General features: G+C 42.2%; 1 protein-coding gene and 1 long non-coding RNA gene across 2 annotated transcripts in view; both read left to right on the forward strand.

Moving 5' to 3' along the window:
* The first annotated feature begins 8484 nt into the window (after positions 1-8484).
* Positions 8485-10954, forward strand: LOC121655347. Its single transcript, XR_006013171.1, has 5 exons — positions 8485-8560; positions 9341-9546; positions 9857-10277; positions 10377-10557; positions 10696-10954. It is a non-coding gene; the product is annotated as an uncharacterized LOC121655347 (long non-coding RNA).
* A 5778-nt stretch (positions 10955-16732) lies between these two features.
* LOC121653898 (NLR family CARD domain-containing protein 3-like) overlaps positions 16733-22288 on the forward strand; it is a 36738-nt gene continuing 31182 nt past the window's right edge. The window contains exons 1-4 of the mRNA XM_042007659.1: positions 16733-16832; positions 17541-17619; positions 17780-17984; positions 18131-19919. Of these exons, the coding sequence (XP_041863593.1) occupies positions 16795-16832; positions 17541-17619; positions 17780-17984; positions 18131-19919 (2111 nt within the window). The 5' untranslated portion in view covers positions 16733-16794. The remainder of the gene's footprint in view (positions 16833-17540; positions 17620-17779; positions 17985-18130; positions 19920-22288) is intronic.

Genomic DNA, 22288 nt, shown 5'->3' on the forward strand with positions numbered 1-22288 from the left:
TCAGTAGGAAACAAGCCGTCACAGCTCCAAACACACACATCATGGCCTCAAACAGAGTCTCTGACAGTCATTTAGCTTCATGTGCAGGAAAAGAAGTCACTTTAACATTTCCCAGCTGAGTCACAACAAAGAATCTGAGCCAATCTGCTCTGCAGAGGAGATTATTGTCAGAAGCTGATCAATAAGACTTCAGGGCAGAGAGAAGATGCAGCTCTTGGTTAGATCAGGAGTTTCTGCAGAGTTCTTCATCTGTGAAGAGACGAAAAGGAGAAGATGGTTGAAAGAAGAAACTGGGACTTCCACAACGCAGTTTTCTTGGTGTGGGTGTGGACCAATCAGCTTCCTGATTCTGCTCCTTCAAGTCTGGAGATGTTCCAATCAGGTGGACGTGTCCAGATGTTGGACTGTTCCTTTCTCAGTGTAGGACAAAGTGTGTATGAGAGCCATGTAATGTCCATGTTAGCATGCTCTGACCCCCTCCTCCTTTCAGGGTGGAGCCTGCTGGAGAACCATGGTTGAGACCAGGAGGTGTGAGGAAGTGTAAGTGTGTTTTTCATTGGATTCATCACATTCAACCATCTTCACACTGTCCCATCACTCATTCATCAGTCAGCATCAAAGTGTCAATAGATCAATAACTGCAGCTGGATTGTGTTTGTTCTCTCCATCAGATTCCTGTCCACTTACCATCCACATGGACACAGTGAACAGAAACCTCAAACTGTCTGACAACAACAGGAAGGTGACACTTGTAAAGGAGCTTCAGTCATATCCTGATCATCCAGACAGATTTAACTGGTCTCAGCTGCTGTGTGAAAATGTTCTGACTGGTCGCTGCTACTGGGAGGTCGAGTGGAGAGGAGACATTTTAATATCAGTGAGTTACAGAGAAATCAGAAGGAGAGGAGACATGACAGACTGTTGGTTTGGATTAAATGATCAGTCCTGGAGTCTGAGATGCTCTGATGATAAAGGTTACTCTGTCTGGCACAAAGACAGAGAAACACTCATCTCCTCCTCCTCCTCCTCCTCCTCCTCCTCTGTCTCTAACAGAGTAGCAGTGTATGTGGACTGTCCTGCTGGCTCTCTGTCCTTCTACAGAGTTTCCTCTGACTCACTGATCCACCTCCACACCTTCATCACCACATTCACTCATCCTCTCTATGCTGGATTTGGGTTCTTCTGGTCTGGTTCCAGATTTTCTTCCTGGTCTGGTTCTAGGTCTGGTTCCTGGGTGTGTGTGTGTTGAGTGTAAAGAGTGTGATGGTAGCAGAGAAACTCTGACTGGTGAACAAATAGTTCAGTCTGTACATGTCTGTCTCTTTCACTCAGAAACATCTTTTCAGATTCATGGATTCAATCAGTTTGTGTGTGAAACTCTTCTAAATGATTCCTTGGAAACTTCTTCCTCTTCCAGTCCTTTAAAGATGGAAGCTGTGCTTCTTCCAGGATCCACATGTTGTTTCCAGTCAAAGCTTCACACTGAATATCAGGATGTTGTGTTCACTTCATGTCAGCTGCAGTTAGTTCCACTTCATGATGCTGGAAATGAAAATCCTCCCAGTGTTTCACTCTTAGTTTGTTTGCTTCATTCTGTCTTTATTTGGACTTTCTGACATTTTCACATGTTGGATTAAAGATTCATTTTCACATCACAAATTTCATGTTTTGTTCACAAATGTTGATTTTTTTTCCTCCAGATTTTTTATTTTCTACAGCAGATGAAGAGTTTAAAGAATTTAATGAAAGCTTTCACAAATCATTGTTTATTTGATTTAATTATGTTCTTCAATGTATTTTATGAATTTGATTTAGAAGTTTTAAACATAATGATAGACAAAAATTAGTTTTAATTTTTTTCTCAACATGTAAATTAAAATGAGTTTAAAATGTCTGATATTTGATCTGATTATTTTCACTGTATTGCGGTTTTTAAAATCTACCTAAAATTTCAAGTTTGTTTTTGATGTTTCTGTGTTTAATAAATCATTAAATATTTTTGAGGATTTTTTTTCCACTGTGACTCATCTTGACTTTTTTTCTTGATGATGATGAAGTGTACCAGTGAACCAGTAGATGACAGAGATTCTGTACTTTTCCCCCCGAGACATGAAGAAGAAAATAAAACTACCAGCAGCATAATTTCAGGATGAATGTTATTGTGTGAGTTACATCAGCGACTAATTTCCAATGAACAGGAGATGAATGAAAGTGGCCTCCAGTCAGGGCGACTATATTTCTAATCACATCATCAGGGTTTGCTGCCTGTTGACAGGCTGATCTGATCTGCAGTGACATAACAATGAAGTCCATCTCTTCTTCCTCTTTATCTTTGTCTTCTCTATTCGTAAAGTCCTGTGTTCCTTTGAGAAAAACAGGATCCAGGTCCCACTGGACGGGTTTAATGCTGATAAATCTGAGCTGGAAGGATCAGGTCTGCTGGACCACCACAGCATCCAGATGATGATGATCCACAAGAAGATGGAGGAAGTCCAGGAAGGGACTGATTCACCAGCTACAGAACCAGAACGGCTCTGATATCTGATTCTAGAATGCGCCGCTAGGTGGCAGCAGCAATTGTAGTAGCTCTGTTTTTAACTTGTGATTTTGCAATATAGCCGTCTTTTTTAAGACATCAGCTGTCAATCTGTGTCTGTTCGGGTAGATTTTTCGCGCTGGTCAGAGGCTGTGCTATATGGGAGATTTTTCTGAATATTTTTCTGTTTTTGCAAGACTTGTTATTGTGAGTCTCCATGGCAACGAGACTTGTTTACCATCGGGATCAACTGATAAAACTCTCCAAACTCAAGATTATCAGTGAAACAACACTTCAAATCCCAACGGAGTTGAAAAGAAAGAGAAGAGGATGCAGGGCAGGAGCGAGGCAGAGAGAAAAACGGTGGCAATTCAAACCGTTTCTTCCAACGGTTGTTATGGGAAACGTGAGATCGCTAGTTAACAAAATTGATGATCTTCAGGTGCTAACCAGGTCTCTTAAAGAATACAGAGAGTGCAGTATTATGTGCTTCACCGAGACATGGCTGCATGAACACATCCCAGACTGTAATGCGTCTGTACACGGCTTCAGGACGGTCCGTGCAGACCGCAATAAACAACTCAGCGGGAAGCTGAAGGGAGGTGGAATTGCGGTGCTGGTAAACCAGCGCTGGTGTCATCCTGAACATGTCACTGTTAAAGAGAAAATCTGCAATAGAGACATTGAACTGCTAGCTGTGAGTCTCCGCCCGTATTATTTACCCAGAGAGTTCACATGCGTTATTCTGGTAGCGGTATATATATCACCTGGTACCGCTCCAGACGCAGCCTGTGATGTCATTAACTCTGTAGTGGCCAGGCTTCAAACACAACATCCAAACGCATTTGTGGCGATCTCTGGAGATTTTAACAACATCTCCCTCTCTGCAACTCTACCAACTTTCCAACAGTTTGTCAGCTGCTCCACCAGAGAAAACAAAACGTTGGACTTATTTTATGCAAATATTAAAAATGCATACAGCTCCTTTGCCCTGCCACCTTTAGGAAGATCAGACCATAACCTAGTTCTTCTCTCCTCCTCCTACAAGCCCATCGTTCAGCAACAACCAGTCATTAGAAAGGCTATTAGAACCTGGTCTAATGAAGCTGAAGATGCTCTGAGAGGATGCTTCGAGGCTACAGACTGGAACGTCCTATGTGAACCTCATGGAGATGACATCAACGCCTTGACTGAGTGTGTGACAGATTATATTAACTTCTGTGTGGACAGCACCGTTCCAACAAGAACAGTGAGGTGCTTCCCCAATAACAAACCCTGGATCACCAGTGACCTGAAAAAGCTGCTGAACATCAAAAAGAAAGCTTTTAGGGATGGAGACAGGCAGTTATTGAAGTCCACACAAAAACAACTTAAAACACAAACGAAGAAGTGCAAGGAGGACTACAGGAAGAAGTTGGAAAGTAAGCTTCAGAAAAACAATGTGAGGGATGTGTGGTCAGGAATGAAGAAGATCACTGGCTTCGGGATAAAGGAGGATCAGACTGATGGAGGTCTGGACAGAGCGAATGAACTGAACATGTTCTTCAATAGGTTTAGCTCACCTCCTGCTTCAACCCCAACTAGCCACACACCCTCCATGAGCCCACAGCTTTCCTGTCACACCTCCACTCTGTCACCCTGCAGCTCAGTCAAGGACCTGGACACAACCTCATCTCCCTCCACATCAGGACTTCCTGAAACCTCCTCTGCCTCCACCTCCACTCTGTCTGTCTCCTGTAACCAAGTCATGCAACAACTGGTGAAACTGAACCAGAACAAGGCTGCAGGTCCAGATGGTGTCAGTCCCAGAGTTCTCAAGACCTGCTCAAAACAGCTATGTCCGATTCTCCAGCACCTGTTCAACACCAGCCTGAGCCAGAGAAGAATCCCGGTGCTGTGGAAAACATCCTGCCTTGTTCCAGTGCCTAAAAAACCACAACCAGCTGAACCAAAAGACTACAGACCAGTCGCCCTGACATCTCACGTCATGAAAGTCCTGGAGAGACTCTTACTGGCTCACCTCAGCAAGCAGGTGAACACCTTTCAGGACCCATTACAGTTTGCATACCGTAATGGGCTTGGGGTTGAAGATGCCATCATATACCTGCTTCAGAGAGCCCACTCTCATCTGGACCAGTCAGGCAGCACTTTGAGGGTCATGTTCTTTGATTTCTCAAGTGCTTTTAATACGATTCAGCCTGCTCTGCTGTGTGAGAAGCTGCAGAAATTCCAGGTGGATCCCTCCACAACCACCTGGATTTACGACTACCTCACAAACAGACCACAGTTTGTGAGACTGAAAGGTTGTGTGTCTGAGATGGTGGTCAGCTGCACTGGAACACCACAAGGGACTGTACTTTCACCATTTCTATTCACGCTGTACACCTCAGACTTCCAGTACAACTCTGAGTTCTGTCATCTGCAGAAATACTCTGATGACTCAGCAGTTGTTGGGTGTATCAGTGATGGACAAGAAGCAGAGTACAGAGAACTGGTCGGTCAGTTTGTGAAATGGTGCGGTGACAATCATCTCATCTTGAATACCAAGAAAACAAAGGAGATGATTGTTGACTTCAGGAGGAACAAGAACACACATAGATGTGTTTCCATCATGGGAGAGGAGGTGGAGGTGGTGGAGGAATACAAGTACCTTGGAGTTCAGCTGGACAACAGACTCGAGTGGAAAAGCAACACTGAGTACATTTACAAGAAAGGTCAGAGCAGACTCTACTTCTTAAGGAAGCTGAGATCTTTTAACGTCTGCACCAAAATGTTGCAAATGTTCTACAGGTCTGTTGTTGAAAGTGCAATCAGCTTTGCAGCAATCTGCTGGGGCAGCGGCATCAGAACCAGAGACTTGAAAAGAATTAACAAACTGATCAAGAAAGCTGGTTCTGTGCTTGGAGTAACTCTGGAGCCGCTGGAGTTGATCATCAAAAAAAGAATTCTGTACAAGCTGACGAAGATAATGGAAGATCCTTCACACCCTCTACACAACGCCGTGACGAAACAACAGAGTGTGTTCAGTGGGAGGCTTGTTCAAGTCCGATGCAAGACAGAGAGATACAGAAGATCCTTCCTTCCAGCAGCTATCAGGCTGAAGAACAAAGCCCTTAATTAATTAATGTGATTGTTTAAAAAAAAAAAAAAAAAATTACTACTACTACAATATTGAATTTCCCTTTGGGATTAATAAAGTATTTTTCATTTCATTTCATATCTGTCTGCTGCAGGTTTTCATATTGAGGACTCTGAGAGGTCAGAGTTCCTGCAGTTTGGAGGAACCAAAGGAGTCTGATCAGATCTGTTAATCTGGGAAAGAACCAGATGTGGTCCCTACAGACCCGTTGGAATGAGGCTGGACTCCAGTCTGAGACTCTGTGTTGAACTCTCAGGTTTGGTCCGAGTCTCTACAGCAGAAGGTGGACAGAGAAAACCCGTCCAGGTCTCTGAAAGCCTCCATCATCTGTTAACCTGCAGGTAGAAGCTGGAAGGTGTGTTTCCTCCTGTCAGCAGCAGAGGGCAGCGTTTCTCTGAGCTGCTGTCTGGACTGAACAGACTAGAGAGTATATTTAAGGAGTATTCTGTATCCGCAGTTTTTCATAATTGTTAATTAGTAAACATATATGAGAGCAAAGAATTGTTAGTTTTTATTTCAAATTAAAATGTCCCTTCTGGCTGGTAAATAAATACATGTACAGAAATATTCATTTCCAGTCAACATGATCTGGAAACATCCCAGATAGCAAATATTTTATGGCCCCTTAATGTACTTCATTAGTGTTCTGTGTAGGATCCGTGTTTATAATCAGGGTTTTCCAGGATGGAAAAGTGTTCAGTTCTTCACGTCAGAAACTTTTGTTCAAAAATAATTTTATAAAATCTTTTTTCTACTCCAGTATCAGTCGGGCTCTAGCTAAGTAGTTAAAATCCTGCTCATATGGCCTCTAAGCTGCCTGCAGATGGAACCAGGTTTTATTAAAAAGCAGTTCTGTCGTGTGAATTAACCGGGTTTTCTTCCATTCTTTTGTATTTAAAAGTCAGATCTAAAGCTGCTTCCTGCTTCTTCTTAAATTCTGCTGTTTGACGTGGCTGCTGTGCCATGTTTGAACCTTGTAGCGTCGTCTAATAGTCCCGTATAAATGCCGGCTTGGATGAATGTTAGTTTTATTCTACCAAAGGTAAGTTGTGTTTTATTATTCTACTGTGGAGTGGACGGCTGCCGTGCCACCACTTTGGTTTCCGTGTGTGTGTCTTAGTCTACCATTAGTCCTTCCTGCATCTGTTATTCTACAATGATGCTGAAGCCTTCGTACAGCACAATGATCCGTCTTTTGTTCCAGTTCACTACACAAACGTTTCCACTCCACATCTTTCCACTACTTTCTAATCGTGTCTCGTGGCCACGGCGCCATAATTGTTGCTCTAATAATGACTTGCTACATATGTTCATCCAATCAGCCTGTTGCATTAAGTTCAGTCCTCATTGTGGTAAAAGCAGCTTCAGTTTCTCTGTTTCTAAAATGTGGATGCTGTCAGGTCTTTGGTCTGACAGCATCCCCTCCCTTTGTTTATCTAGGGACAGTTAATGGTGCTTCCCTCAGCCTGGTGGCCTATTCATGTTGTGGGGGGGCAGCACTTTGAAGACTCAGTGTTGGTCAGAGCTGCGTCTACTTTACTGGTGTTCATCTGGTGGAACATGGCTTGTTAGACTATGATGGGATGTGTGATCTTTACTCTGGATTTAATAGATTTTATCTCCACTAGTGTCAGACTGGTCACCTTGTTGTTATTCTGGAAGAAGCAGAGGATTGTTGTGTAGATCTCTAAGTAGTTTTATTACCTTTTTCTCAAGCTGGCAAACCAGTCTGATCCCAGTTTGCATGTTTGTACCATAATGTAAGAGCTTGTTGGCTAAAAGAGTCGTGGCAATGTTGCCATTAAGGTATTTATTTATTTAAGTCTATTTTAATTATATTTCTAACTAGAATGATTCTGCATGTGGAGCTAAAATCAGTGAAGCCTGCTGTATGAAAATCTGAGCTTCTTTAAAAAAAATGCTGATGAAAAATTTTCTGTTTTGCTTTTTTCGGCTCATCTTGGAAATGTATTGTTTCTTTGTAACCTTGACAACAGGAAGCAGAGCCAATCAGCACTTACCCTGTGAGCTTTTAGAAACCTGCAGGCTTTAAAAGAACAAATGTTTAGAGTGTGAACTCTCTTTATGTGTGATGGAAAGAAACTCTGGGTCGGCCTGATCCATCACATCTACCTGTAACGTCCAGCTGCAGCAGACCCAGAAAGAGTGCTGACACCAAGACCACCAAGAGACCAGGACCACTAGAAGAAGGACCTGTCTGGACAGAACCTGGAGAACATCAGAGAACAGGTTTATTGTGAACAATAGACGTCATTGTTGACTCTCTTGGTGCTGTCCAGGTCAGGTGTTTCTGGTGGCCTCAGGTGCAGCGTTGACTGCACTACAGTAGCTACTTCCACACTGTCTACATGTGGACTGTCTTCTTCTCTGGTGCTTTTAAGAGCTTACTTATCCCAAACGCTGCTCCTGCCCCTATTAAACAAAGCCGCTACTGCAGTTTTAAAGTTGTAAGAATAGAACATGTATGTAGAAGAAGAGTGTGTGTGTGTGTGAGGAAAGATATGGTGGAAACGGAAGGAGTTTGGTGGAAAAGGCAGGCAGTTTATGCTGCGCTGTGATTGGCTGAGAAGCAGGTGCAGGTCGTCTCTAGTTCCCGCCTGACATGGATGGAAGAAATGAGACGCAGTGGTTTCAGAAATCTTTCATCATGACAAGGTTGTGTTGGTCTCTTGAGCAGCAGAGGACGGTTCATCCGTCCCTAATAAAACTCAGACCGGGTCCAGCATCAGATGAGAGAACTCTTCAGACCTAAAGCCTCAGCAGTCCAGGCATGTACTCAAGACCTGGACCGGAGGGTCGCCACGGTCTTTAAGACACAAGACTCACAAACACTTTGGCAGCTGGACGTCCCGACCGAGGAAAAGGTGAAAATAAAATGTGAATAGAATCTCCAAGTGTTAGTTCCAGTGGACTAAGTCCATCCTGTAGTGTGTGTTTGCTCATGTAGCTGCAGGCTGTGCTGCTGCTCCCATTAAAGAGAAACACACTTCTGAGAGTCATAGAAGCATCAGCAGTGGCAGCTGGGGAATAACGTGTTGTATGACATGTTGTCAGAGGACAGAAAGTCTTTCTTTGCTGGAGGCTGCGTTCACACCTAATAACCTGCAGACTCTAGACCCGGTCCAGTTGGGGGTCTGCTCCATTCTTCCTGCCCCAGTTAATGGGACTATTTTAATAACACACTCTCCTCACCAGAGCAGCTGTTACAGTCGTCTTTCCACCACTTATCTGGATCACACATTACATAATTAGTTCATTCACAAGCTGATGGGATAAAAATAAAGCTGGTAAAATGAAGCTGCTCTTTTATTTTTAGTCTTTTAGTAAAACACAAAGAAAAGTGACTTTTCTTTTAGGCTGAGTTTTATCAAACATGTTTCTGTCAGTTCAGATAAAGAGTTCTGGAAACTGCTTCCATCAGTCCAGTCACATCACTGTTGGAGCTTAGTGTGTGTTTAACACAACTAGCGGCCGTTTGCTCCGTCCGTAACCACGGCAACATGAGGACGTCTCAAAGTATTTACACTGGCTAGAGTTTGATTTAGTTAGTGAAGGTTTGCATGATTCATTTAACATTTAACAACTGTGGGAACTTTCTACAAACATCAAATATTAACTATAAAATGAATGTTTTCTATTTTCAGGCTAAAATCAGGATCATGATACTGGAAACAAGGACGTCGTCCTTCTTCCAGGACATCCAGCTGTTCTGTCATCAAACGTGGCACAAAGCAGAAGCTGCTGAACGAGGGCATGAACTGAACGGATCTGAATTCCAGAAATCTGGGACCAACGGAGTTCCTGAACCAATAAGAGACGCCTTTGGAGGGAAGCTGTCAGCTGATGTCAGGTCTGCACTTATATGTCATTGTTCTTTCTATCAATGTGTAAACGTGCTGTACTGACTACTGACATGGATTTACCTTCATGATTCATGTAGTAATTAATAAAGTACATGTGGTAAATTCCTGTAAATTCCTGCTGACTCATGTTATTGACGGTAGACCTGCTGAGTCATGTCCTCATGAAGGATGGAAAACAAGCAGATGTGTCGCTGCTTTATTGGAGCTGCGTGTTGAGCATTAATAAGTTTGTTGTTGTTGTGTTTTTTAAGGACTGTTTACTTGAAACTTTTCTACATTGTACTTGATGTTTTCCAGCCTAGAGTTTCTGACGGCATGTGGCAACAGACTGATTTCAGCCAAACTGCAGCTGGACAGCAGCTGGATGCAGATCTGATACACAAAGTCTAGAAATGGAAAGTTGTGTCCATCAGACCAACACAGCGGATTCTGGGATGTTCTGCTCTCTTGGTGAAACAAGCTAAACATTGTCAGTCAGCACTAATCTTTGTAACGTCAGCTCTTCATGAACTTTCTTTAAACTTTGTGTCTATGAACAAACTGAAGACGTGTTAAATTTCTAGCGAGGAGTAAATGTGGGGCTTTGCTCTGGAATTTGACTGAGATCTAATAATGAGGGAATCTGCTGCTCTACAGAGATGCCGATCACCAAAGTCTGGACAACACAGCTTTTAAAGAAACCAACTGCTGACTTTTCACATACTTTTCAGTTTAACGTGTAAATGTCGTCTTTTTGTGCATTTTTACTGAACTTTATTTGAGCTTTTTTCTTTTTAAACGAATAAAAACCTCTTCAATCTGTCTGTCTCTGTCTTAGATTCAGAGATGGACTGAAAACACTTGGTGTGCTGGACTAAATCCAAGCTCAGCTCTTCTGTGCTGGTCTCCTGCAGCCTCTCAGCTGATGTGGCCGACAGTCTTTTCATTATCCGCCATCTCCAGCTGGCAGCAACAGAAGCTGCTGAGGAAGTTCTTCCTTTCTGGAGACACACGCAGAAGTAAATCCATGGAATTTGACCATTTCTTCTTCTAACTGAAATATTTAGCTGCATCTGGTCGTTGTGTGTCAGTTTAGAATAGTAAGAGATGTTCCGCTTTCTGTTTATTGTCCAGTTTCTTTCTTCCTTTTCCACCAGATGAGGAAGGAACAGAAACTGGGAACGATCCTCGCCTTTTCCACAGGAGCCAACACTCCTTCACCGACTGGGTTCTCTCCTCCACAAAGAGGAGGATTCAGGAAGCTGCAAAGCTGCCGCTGCAAACAGCTGCACTAACTGCTTGAAGCTACGCTGCAGACCTCATACGGAGACCTTCAGGAAAACAGGGGCTCTGCGGTGGGCGGGACCCTTGGTTTTAGCCCAGCGTAATATGTGTACAGGTCTGGATCAAAGTCTTCTGTGTTAAGGTCAAGCTCATGTTCAGTTAATGACACAAAGCAACGTGAAACTTTTCTTCTTTTCTCTTGTTTTTATGTGATTTTGTACAATAAATACAAACCTGCTGCATATTTGTCAAACTGAAGTTAATAGATGTGAAGAACGGTTCACATTTTCAGCTGCTTTCTGCAAGTAATGTTGAAATCGAACTTCACTGCAGCTTTTTAGTCAGACACTATTCCACTTTTAAATTTATCTACAGCTCACTATTTTCCTCTTGATTTTATCGCCTGCTTTTCAAACGGATCAACCAACAAACACTTTGAAATACTTCTTCTTTTGTTTGTTTGCAGTTTTTATGTTTTGGGAAAAGTTTTAGGGTTCATTAAGTCTTACTGCCTTTATTTTTACTGTACAATGATGTAAAATCCACATGAGCCACTAAGTGAAAGAATCTTCTGGCTTTGCAACAAACTGGAATGAAGTTTACAATAAGACGGGGTCTCCCAGGCTGCTCATCAGGGGCCACTATCCTGCAGGTTTTGGATGTTTCCGCTGCAGCACACCTGAATCAGGTTAATGGCTCAACATGCTTTGGCAGAACTTTAAAAACAAGCTGCTGAGAAAAGCCATTTAAAGTGAATTAGGTGTGCTGGTGAAGGAAATCTCTTAAAACCTGCACAAGTTCAGCCTTGGAGGACTGGAGCTGGACAGCCCGGCAATGACGAAGCAGAACTTTCAGTCTGATGAAACTCACATTTACATGAAACTTGTGTGCTTCTAAATGATCTGTATAATAACTGATTTCTGGATAACAATTAGAAGAAGTTCATGGATGTGATTTAATGTGATGTGCGATCCATTTCCTCTTACATGAACATCTTCATGAGCGTCTGAGTGCAGCTTCTATGAAATGTAGATGGACACATGTGGCATATTGTACAGTAAGAAGGGCAGCTCATCTGGTAAGTTCTACATATTTGTGCTACTTTGTGAACGATGTGAAACAAGCTTCTTCTAGCGGCCGAGCAGGGCTCTATTTTTCTCCTGCATAAAAGCTGAAGCTTTGTTTCTGCGGGTCGTTGCACATGTAATGTGAAATGTTTGTTTCTGCTTGACTCTTCAGCTGTTAGACGGTTTTTCTCCCAACTTCTAGTCTCACATCAGAGTCCACAAATTTAGCATTAATGATGTTTTTGTTTTAGTCTTTCTGTTCAACAAAGGATGTTAAATGTTAACGTGATTATTTCTTTATGACAGTTTAGTGAGTTCTCCAGAGCCAGAAGCTTCAATAAAATGTTTCCTGTGGGACTATTTTTCATACCAGGAACCTGTATAAAAGAAATTTCTTTCCATGTCAACATGGAGGTTTGAGCTTGGAGTCACGTTTAGAGACAAAGTTTCTGAACAGACCAATAAAAAACTTGAAATGGAGCCATTACAAAGCTTGGCACAGTTTTATTTGACTGGAACTTTATAAACTGGATGATTTTCATTTTCTATTTGTCACATGATGGAAAACTGTTAAAAAGCTTCTCAGCATCAATCATATGGATAAAACCAGGAATTCCTCCTTCCAAGAAAATGCACAAGGTTGCAGAATAAATACACCATGATTTCCATCATCTTCACATGGATGAAGGTGCTGAAGAGAAGACGTTGTGGCATCACTGAGAGGAATATTAATAGATGAATAACAATATTATTGTGTGGAACTGCTGCAGGATCATCGTTGCCAAAGCCACTAAGGTAAAAGTGCCCTTCATACTTGGGTTATGTGTTCCTGCATTGTTGTTAACACCCTGCTGCCACAGCTGAAGAGGAGTTTGTCCTCCTTGTGGTGAAAGACGTGGTTACTCCACCCATTCTGAAACTCACTGGCAGCCCTTTGACTTGATGGCAAATAGATGTAATGAAGACAAACGTAGCTCATGAAGAGAAACTAGTACACCTTGCTCCTCCATAAAACTGAATAGATCAGCAAAATGAAACCACACAACTGGATTCAGTTCTGCCCACAATCTCTCAGTTCTTCTGCTCTGACCTGCAGTAACAACGCCGTCTATTTAATCCTCTCCTGTGATGCATGAAACGGCAACACCAGTGTTTTCCAGTCCGTCATCACGTCTCACTCTAGATGCTTTTCCAAAGTTCTGATGCCAGCAATGAAAAGGGACAAAACACTTGAGGCTCTGCTGCTGTCTGGACCAGCGAGGTAGATAATGGTCCAACTGAAGCATCAACACAGCCGTGAAACATCATCTTCAGTCTCACCAGCGTGTGCTTTCCATCTATGTGCCTGAGAGAAAGTCACATCAGTGATTTATTAGTGGGAAAAGCAGAACAAGGCCCAGATTATACGTCACAACTTGAAGACAAAACTATTTTAATGGCATTTTTCTTTCAAAGCTTCATTTAGTTGTATTTTCCTAAAACTGTGAATCCAGTACTTGTACTGATAGATTTACGTTTGTATGTATTTTATGTAGTTCTGTGTATTATTACTACACGTGGACACGCTTAGCGAGTCTTGTTAAAGGACTTCCTGGTTTGAGAGTCACTTCCTGTTCAGGTAAGAACTTTCTGTGTCAGTGAAAGTGAGAGACACCAAGCAAACAACAAAAAGGGTTAAATACACAATATGTGTGTCAGAGGAGAATATATATGTGTGTGAGGACAATATATTTGTGTAAGAGGGTAAATGTGTGTATATGTGAGAGGAGAATGAATCCTGGCCTCTACGGCCTCATAGACAGGTGAGGTAGACGTGGACAGACAGGTGAGGTAGACGTGGACAGACAGGTGATGTGTGGTCAGCTTCCAGATGAAAACAAGACTGATGGAGAAAAATCTGACCCTTCAGATTCAGATGAAATGAAGTCCTGGTCCAGGTCGTTGCAGGTCTGTTAATGAGTCCTTCATCTCAGCCTGGTGGGTTAAAGTGTGGAAACATGGAGACATGCAGGACGGGGTCCTGAGGACCAGGATGGAGAAACACTGCTGGAGAACATCTCAGTGGTGCAGGTGAGGCTGTTAAAGAGGAGGAGGAAGGTCTGATGTTGCCCCTCCTACCTGTCCTCTTCCTACCTGTCCTCCTCCTACCTGTCCTCCTCCTACCTGTAACTCCTCCTACCTGTCCTCTTCCTACCTGTCCTCCTCCTACCTGTCCTCCTCCTACCTGTAACCCCTCCTACCTGTCCTCCTCCTACCTGTCCTCCTCCTACCTGTAACTCCTCCTACCTGTCCTCTTCCTACCTGTCCTCCTCCTACCTGTCCTCCCTCCATCACAGGTAGAAATGTGACTCATTCCAGGAAGCAGCTCACCTGTGTATCAGTTGAGATTCTTCTTCTTCTTCTTCTCTGAACAAACTGTAAGTGTGAACTTTCCTCTTTGTTTCTGGAATGTTTGGAGAACGTGTTCACTTCTGATTTCAGCTCCAACTTTGATCTCTGCTGTTTGAAGACAAATCTACATGATGATCAGATTATTGATTATTGATCCTGGAATCAAAGTGTGGTCTGCAGCAGTAAAGTGGGAGCCATCAGCTTCCTGCTGCTTCCAGTGAAACATGGATCCTTGGATCAAACTGCTTTAGTAGATAATGAGGCAGAAATGTGGCTGCAGAACAACTTGAACTTTGAGCCTCTCTTTATGTTTCCAGTAACAGGAGTCAGAGAAGTTTTACAAGCTTCATGTTGTAACATCATTTCCTTCATCATCGTTCACCTTCATGTTATTTCAGAAACATCCGTCTTTTCTGTTCCATGTCTTCTTAAAAATCTCCGTCCATCTCACAAGCAGCCAGCAAGGCCTCCACCTCCACTATGTTTTACATCTACTTTACTTAGAGCTGCCAGAACACGTCCATTTATCTGTGGATCAGTAGAAATAAATTCATCTTTAGCTCATTTTTCAGCTAGAAAAAGCTGAATATTTTACACTAGTTCACACATGACAGTAAACTAAATATCTGAAGCATTTCCAGCTAAATAAGGTGGAAAACATCACCTTCATTTCTAGAAATGATCCACACATTGTAGAAAACAGTAAAATGTCTGAAAGATGAACAATATTCTGGTGAATAATGAAGCAGTTTGGATGTAGTTTTAATCTAAATTCATGTGTAATCAGCTGAAGTGGCTGCAACCAGTCCCAGCACCAGGAGAAGCTAACAGGCCGAGCAGCTGCTGGTTGCCATGGATACGTGGCTCCTGTCTATCAATGAACTTTGACTTGTTTATAAGAGGATGAATCCCGGTTTAATCATTCATTATGTGGCTTTTATGAGGCAGATTAGATATAGATGCCATAAAACATTTTCTTGACGTTGAACTTTAAGCTGCAATAAAATGATGAAAGATTAATATTTTCAGTTTATTTTCTTTTCATTTATATCATGATTAATGCATCAGCATAAAGAATTAAGACGCCAGTTTTAACCAAACTAGCAGCTTTATGGAAAAACACATTATAATTAAATATTGTAAAAACTAATTAGACCTGCATCAGTATCAGAAAACCAGCTGGCCCATCTGATAGATACATGAGGAGATTCATTTAGTTTCATTTTTACTTTTTTAATAATGTTAGATTAAACATAAAAACCTGTAAAAATCAGATATATAGTGTGAACTAAAAACTTATTAATTGCTATTAATTTATTACATATTTAATTTATTTAATAGTATTTTCTTTTATTTCAGTCTTTTTCTTTATGTTATATTTTCCTGTATTTACGGTGTTTTTTTGAATACCTGTAAATATATTTTGGCAATAAAGAATTTATATTTATTCGATGTTTGCATGAAAGAGTTCTCTATTTATCTTTCTATCATGATTCGAGGTAAATTTTCTCACAGCTGAAAAAGTACAAGAACTGATTCTAACTACCAGTATAACAATAATAATAATAAATTCTATATAACATAGCAGCTGATCTTTGTACAGCAGATGATGGAAAGGAGGATTTGAGTTGATGTTCAGATGAATGATGTGTGTTTCCTCTGCAGGTGAAGGTAGAAAGTGTGTGTGTGAGCTGATGTGAATCCAGCATCATGGATCAGGACAGAGAGGAGGGAGTCCCTCCCTCTAAAACCACTCAGAGGTGAGATGTCCATCTCTAACTGTCCATGACTCTTCTCCATGTCAGAGATCACAACTCACATCACCAAACATCTGGATTCACAGGAACCAGCCTGGACCTGGACATGAAGTTAAACCTAAAGGTGAACCTGAACCCAGCTGTGTGTCCATGAATCTCGACCAGTCAAAAGAAGATGTAATTAATTTCCAACAAAGTCGTGGATCTGTCAGACAGTAAGTAGTTGTCAGTCAACATTCAGCTCCTCTTCATCAGACATGAGCTCCTCTGAAAACATCTGTTCTGGACTTCAGCAGGTCTCTGATGGGTTTTAGGCTGAACACTGACATTTAATAACGTTTCTGCTTTTCTGTCAGGATCCTTCAGAAGCTAGAACCTGAACCTGGACCCAGTTGTGTCTCCATGAAGAGCGACCGGTCGATGGAGAAACCTCCTGAGTTCTTCAGATCAGACCAGCAGTGAGTATTAGAGTCCAGTGGAGGTTGGATCAGGTTTCAGATGAAAACCAGTTTCAGGTTCATCATTTCTGGACGTCTCTGCTGAGACGAATCTGCAGCATCATGATCGTCATGTGATAGATTTGATTTGTCTTCCAGATTCTTCTGCAAACTAAATGTTGAACAATTTCAGAATTCAGCTATAAAATCATTAAACCATCTTTATTCACAGGAATCAACCTGGACCAGAACCAGGACCTGGACCTGAACCTGAACCTGAACCTGAGCCCAGCTGTTTGTCCTTTAAGAGCGACTGGTCGATGGATCTTCCTCTTAATTTTAAATCAGGGCCACAGAGGTGAGCTGTGTGAAATTGTTGCATCAGTTTAGTTTTATTCTATCTTGTGTTTCAACTCAATAATAATAATAATAATATAATAATATAATATTAATAATAATAATAATAATAATAATAATAATAATAACAATAATAATAATGATAATAATAATAATAATAATAACAATAATAATAATAATAATGATAATAATAAAGGATATCTTCAGTATTTAAGGTGAAATATCCAGATGAAGCTCTAATAATAAACATGTGAGTTTTATTAAATATTTCTTGTGAGCTGAGAATAATCAGGAGGATTCTGTCTCAGTGCAGGAAACATAGAATCTCCATAATTCAACTTTCTCATCTGTGGAACGTAGAAGCAGACGAGAGTTTTTCCTCCTCTGGAAAAAGGAAACAGATTCTGGACGTTTTCGAGAAGTTCAGGAGATTCTCTGAACCTCAGTTACTAAGTGACCTGCAGTCAGTTTGGCTCCTCACAAACACACCAAACTTTTTCTTAGTGGAAAACTCCAACATCAAACACATTTATACTGGGAGCTGCCCAGTCTAACCAGTCTCATCCAATCACACACTGGCTGTGGCTGCCTTGCTCCAGGGCACCTCAGCACAGAGCTTCATGAAGGTGTTGGTGAGAGCTTCCTAAAAGCTGAAAGCAGCTTCTCCATGTGACAGAATGTGATGTGATTCTTCCTGATTCCTCCACAGAGTGGACCAGCAGAGCTCAGAGCTTCCCAGTGGTCAGTCTGCCCAGCAGCATCAAACACAGCTGGACTCCATATTTATGGTCTGTACATGTACAACAACTACTTTTCCATCTCTTCTGTCCACATCATCTCCATGCTGACCTTTGTAGACCAGTGGATTGTCAGTGTGTCCAACATGGATCTGATGTTTGGCTCCATGATTTCAGTCTGATTGTGTCCTTCATATCGTTTCTCTTCCAGCTGCTGGAGGACAACATGATCACTTTCATGAAGAAGGAGCTGAAGAAGTTCCAGAAGCTTCTGAGTCCAGATTACCCAGAATGCTCAGTGTTGGAGGGTGAGGATGAGGAGCAGAGGAAGAGCAGCAGAGAGGCGTTAGTGAAGATCACAGTGGACTTCCTGAGGAGGATGAAGCAGGAGGAGCTGGCTGAGCGTCTGCAGAGCAGTAAGAGGATTTCTCTAAAGATTGAAGCTGCTGGATAAATGACACATTTACTGATGTCTCAACACATGAACATCACATATTCACATCCTCATTCCTCAGAGGCTTCAAATCTTTACTGACTCTTCTTATTTCTTCTTTTCTTTCAGACTATTTTGCTCCAGTTTGGCAACGTAAACTAAAATGTGGTCTGAAGAAGAAGTTCCAGTGTGTGTTTGAGGGGATTGCTAAAGCAGGAAACCCAACCCTTCTGAACCAGATCTACACGGAGCTCTACATCACAGAGGGAGGGACTGCAGAGGTCAATGATGAACATGAGGTCAGACAGATTGAAACAGCATCCAGGAAACCAGACAGACCAGAAACAACCATCAGACAAGAAGACATCTTTAAACTCCCACCTGGAAGAGATGAACCAATCAGAACAGTGATGACAAAGGGAGTGGCTGGCATTGGGAAAACTGTCTTAACACAGAAGTTCACTCTGGACTGGGCTGAAGACAAAGCCCACCAGGACATCCAGTTGACATTTCCACTGACTTTCAGAGAGCTGAATGTGCTGAAAGAGAAAAAGTTCAGCTTGGTGGAACTTGTTCATCACTTCTTTACTGAAACCAAAGAAGCAGCAATCTGCAGCTTTGAAGAGCTCCAGGTTGTCTTCATCTTGGACGGTCTGGATGAGAGTCGACTTCCTCTGGACTTCCACAACAATGAGACCCTGACTGATGTTACAGAGTCCACCTCAGTGGATGTGCTGCTGACTAACCTCATCGGGGGGAAACTGCTTCCCTCTGCTCGCCTCTGGATAACCACACGACCTGCAGCAGCCAATCAGATCCCTCCTGACTGTGTTGGCATGGTGACAGAGGTCAGAGGGTTCACTGACCCACAGAAGGAGGAGTACTTCAGGAAGAGGTTCAGAGATGAGGAGCAGGCCAGCAGAATCATCTCCCACATGAAGACATCACGAAGCCTCCACATCATGTGCCACATCCCAGTCTTCTGCTGGATCACTGCTACAGTTCTGGAGGATGTGCTGGAAACCAGAGAGGGAGGAGAGCTGCCCAAGACCCTGACTGAGATGTACATCCACTTCCTGGTGGTCCAGACCAAAGTCAAGAAGGTCAAGTATGATGGAGGAGCTGAGACAGATCCACACTGGAGTCCAGAGAGCAGGAAGATGATTGAGTCTCTGGGAAAACTGGCTTTTGATCAGCTGCAGAAAGGAAACCTGATCTTCTATGAATCAGACCTGACAGAGTGTGGCATCGATATCACAGCAGCCTCAGTTTACTCAGGAGTGTTCACACAGATCTTTAAAGAGGAGAGAGGACTGTACCAGGAGAAGGTGTTCAGCTTCGTCCATCTGAGTGTTCAGGAGTTTCTGGCTGCTCTTCATGTCCGTCTGACCTTCATCAAGTCTGGAATCAACCTGATGGAGGAACAACAAACAGTTTCTGTTTATTTAAATGAACCAGATCTACATCTCCATCAGAAAGCTGTGGACGAGGCCTTACAGAGTCCAAATGGACACCTGGACTTGTTCCTCCGCTTCCTCCTGGGTCTTTCACTGCAGACCAATCAGAGTCTCCTACGAGGCCTGATGACACAGACAGGAAGTAGCTCACAGACCAATCAGGAAACAGTCCAGTACATCAAGAAGAAGATCAGTGAGAATGTGTCTGCAGAGAGAAGCATCAATCTGTTCCACTGTCTGAATGAACTGAATGATCGTTCTCTAGAGAAGGAGATCCATCTGTTCCTGAGATCAGGACGTCTCTCCGCAGATGAACTGTCTCCTGCTCAGTGGTCAGCTCTGGTCTTCATCTTACTGTCATCAGAAGAAGATCTGGAGGTGTTTGACCTGCAGAAATACTTTCCTTCAGAGGAGGTTCTTCTGAGGCTGCTGCCAGTGGTCAAAGCCTCCAGCAAAGCTCTGTAAGTACATATATAGCAGGATGTGGAGAAATATACTGCTGCTGGTATAAGGGTACATCATGGGACAGATTATTACTTGTCTTATTATTTCCTCTTCAGACTGAGCAGCTGTTCCCTCTCAGATGAAGGATGTTCAGCTCTGTCCTCAGCTCTCAGCTCTCCGTCCTCCAGACTGAAGGACCTGGACCTGAGAATCCAGGACTCAGGACTGAAGGAGCTGTGTGATGGACTGGAAAACTGGAAACTGGAAACTCTCAGGTCAGGTTTCTCTGCTGCTCTCACATGTTTTTCCTCTGTTTCAGCTTCAAACATCTCTGTGATGGAATAATCTGCAATGTTTTCTAAACTACTTTGAAATATTGTGAATGAAATATGTCCAGAGTAACGCATCTTTTAAAATGAAGGAACTTGTGTTTTATTTAGGACTTAAAGGTATAAATGAGCCTCTGGTTAAATAAAGATGCTCTACTTTGTCTCTCAGCTTTGGTTGAAACGTTGCTCGTCCTGCTTGTTTATCACGTTGTTTCCATCCAGTGGTTCAGTCACATAGTAAACAGAATCACCCCCAATGCTTTTTCCTGCCTAAATTCCTTTACCCTGATGGAAAACATCATGGAGTTTAGGAAAGGTGGTGGGATAAATTCAGAGGATCCAAGAAAAGATGACAGCGTTGCATTGAGAATCCGACCACAATGAGCCTCACCTGTGGTTTTATTCTGCAGCTCTGAAACTACAGATGTTCAATAAATATTCTACAGAAAGGGATTCAGATATTTCATCTAATGCAGTCTGATCACACTGACATGGAAACTATATGTCATGTGAACGTGTTCAGATATAAAATATGACTTTATAATCAAGCTTGGTGATTAAAGGGAAGGAAAAGTAAAACATGTTGTCACAGCTGCTCACACACACCCCACTGTCCTCATATATGTCCACACATTTACCAGTTAGTACAACTGGATAAACACCAGCATTGCTTCCAAGGCTGCAGCCAGAATGAAGTGTGTTATGGAATTATCTCCTTTCATAAAGGAAGCTATGCTGTTCCTCAAAGAGGTCATAAAGAAAGCATTGGAGCGGCTTTCATTAGCATCTGATGGTTTCAGACAGCTCTTACCATGGCTGCTGCTCACACACTTCCAGGTTCTTCACTCTGTAAGGAAGGTTCTGGAGCAGACTGGACACTTAGACCAGACCAGGGATGGTGTATCCGTACTCTGGAGTCCATACTTTGATTTCAGCCAGTCAGATATCAGATCTGATACTGTGTGAATATGGAGATACCGCTCTGCTGAGACAAAAAAGCCATTTGTTTTAACTTCTGAGGGTTTTAGACACTAAAATTGTGTGTGGAGTCCAGCAACAGTTATTCCTTCTGTGTCACATGATCATGGCGGCTGATCTTGGCTTCAGATGTCAGGATGTCATGATGGTGCTGCTTCTGTAAGTGATGATGAGGTTTAGATATTTTACTGGTTTAACGAAGGTTATTACACATTATATTTTATTATATTTAAAGGTCCCATATTATGCACAATTCACTGTCTAAAGGTTTTCTAACAGTCATGTGTGTCCTCATAGCCTGTGTATGAGGCCCAAAAATTAGAAAACTCTGTCTCCTCTCTGACTTGCTTGCTCCACTTTTTAGGAAATGTGTGTTCAGACGGGTGAGTCTGAGATCTTTCCCTTTGTGACATCATGAAGGGAAACAACCGCCCTCCTCAATAATGAATACTTTAATTGACCAGCCCCTCCAGCTAGCTTAGCCTGCCCTCTAAAATCACAGAGCGGGTTCCAGCGAAAGTCATATCCTCTCCCAAAGAAGGACGTGGAGTGGGCGTGGACAGGCACCACTCATGAATATTTAAAGGTTCAGACACAGAAACAGCTTGTTCTCAGTAGAACTCACTACAGCTACTTTTGGAACGGCTGAAATGAAGGACCCAGGCTAAATTTGGGGTTATACACTTTGAAAACAATGTTGTTTGACCTCCGACACCCTTTAACATATTACTAGTACTTATATTTTATTAAATTTTCACTTAATTAGAATAATCTTATTAATTTGTAGTTTAACTATTTTCATTATTTTAAAAAGATTTTATATTTTTAAATATAAATCAGTATAATTTATTATTGCTTTAAAAGCCTCTCAGGTATTTACATTTGTGAGTTTTATTTATGTTTCATGCTGCCGTTGTAATAAAGATAATAATACACACTGTGCAATCATGATTCTCCTTTAAGGGCCAAGAAGCATCAATATCAGTACAGTATCAATGAAAAGTTCCATAAACTAATGGTATCGTATTGACTTTGGTACCGCCGTCCCTAGACTAGACGGACTAGATTAGACCAGGTGT

The sequence above is a fragment of the Melanotaenia boesemani genome, chromosome 2 (assembly GCF_017639745.1).
Source record: "Melanotaenia boesemani isolate fMelBoe1 chromosome 2, fMelBoe1.pri, whole genome shotgun sequence".
In the NCBI taxonomy this organism is placed as follows: domain Eukaryota; kingdom Metazoa; phylum Chordata; class Actinopteri; order Atheriniformes; family Melanotaeniidae; genus Melanotaenia; species Melanotaenia boesemani.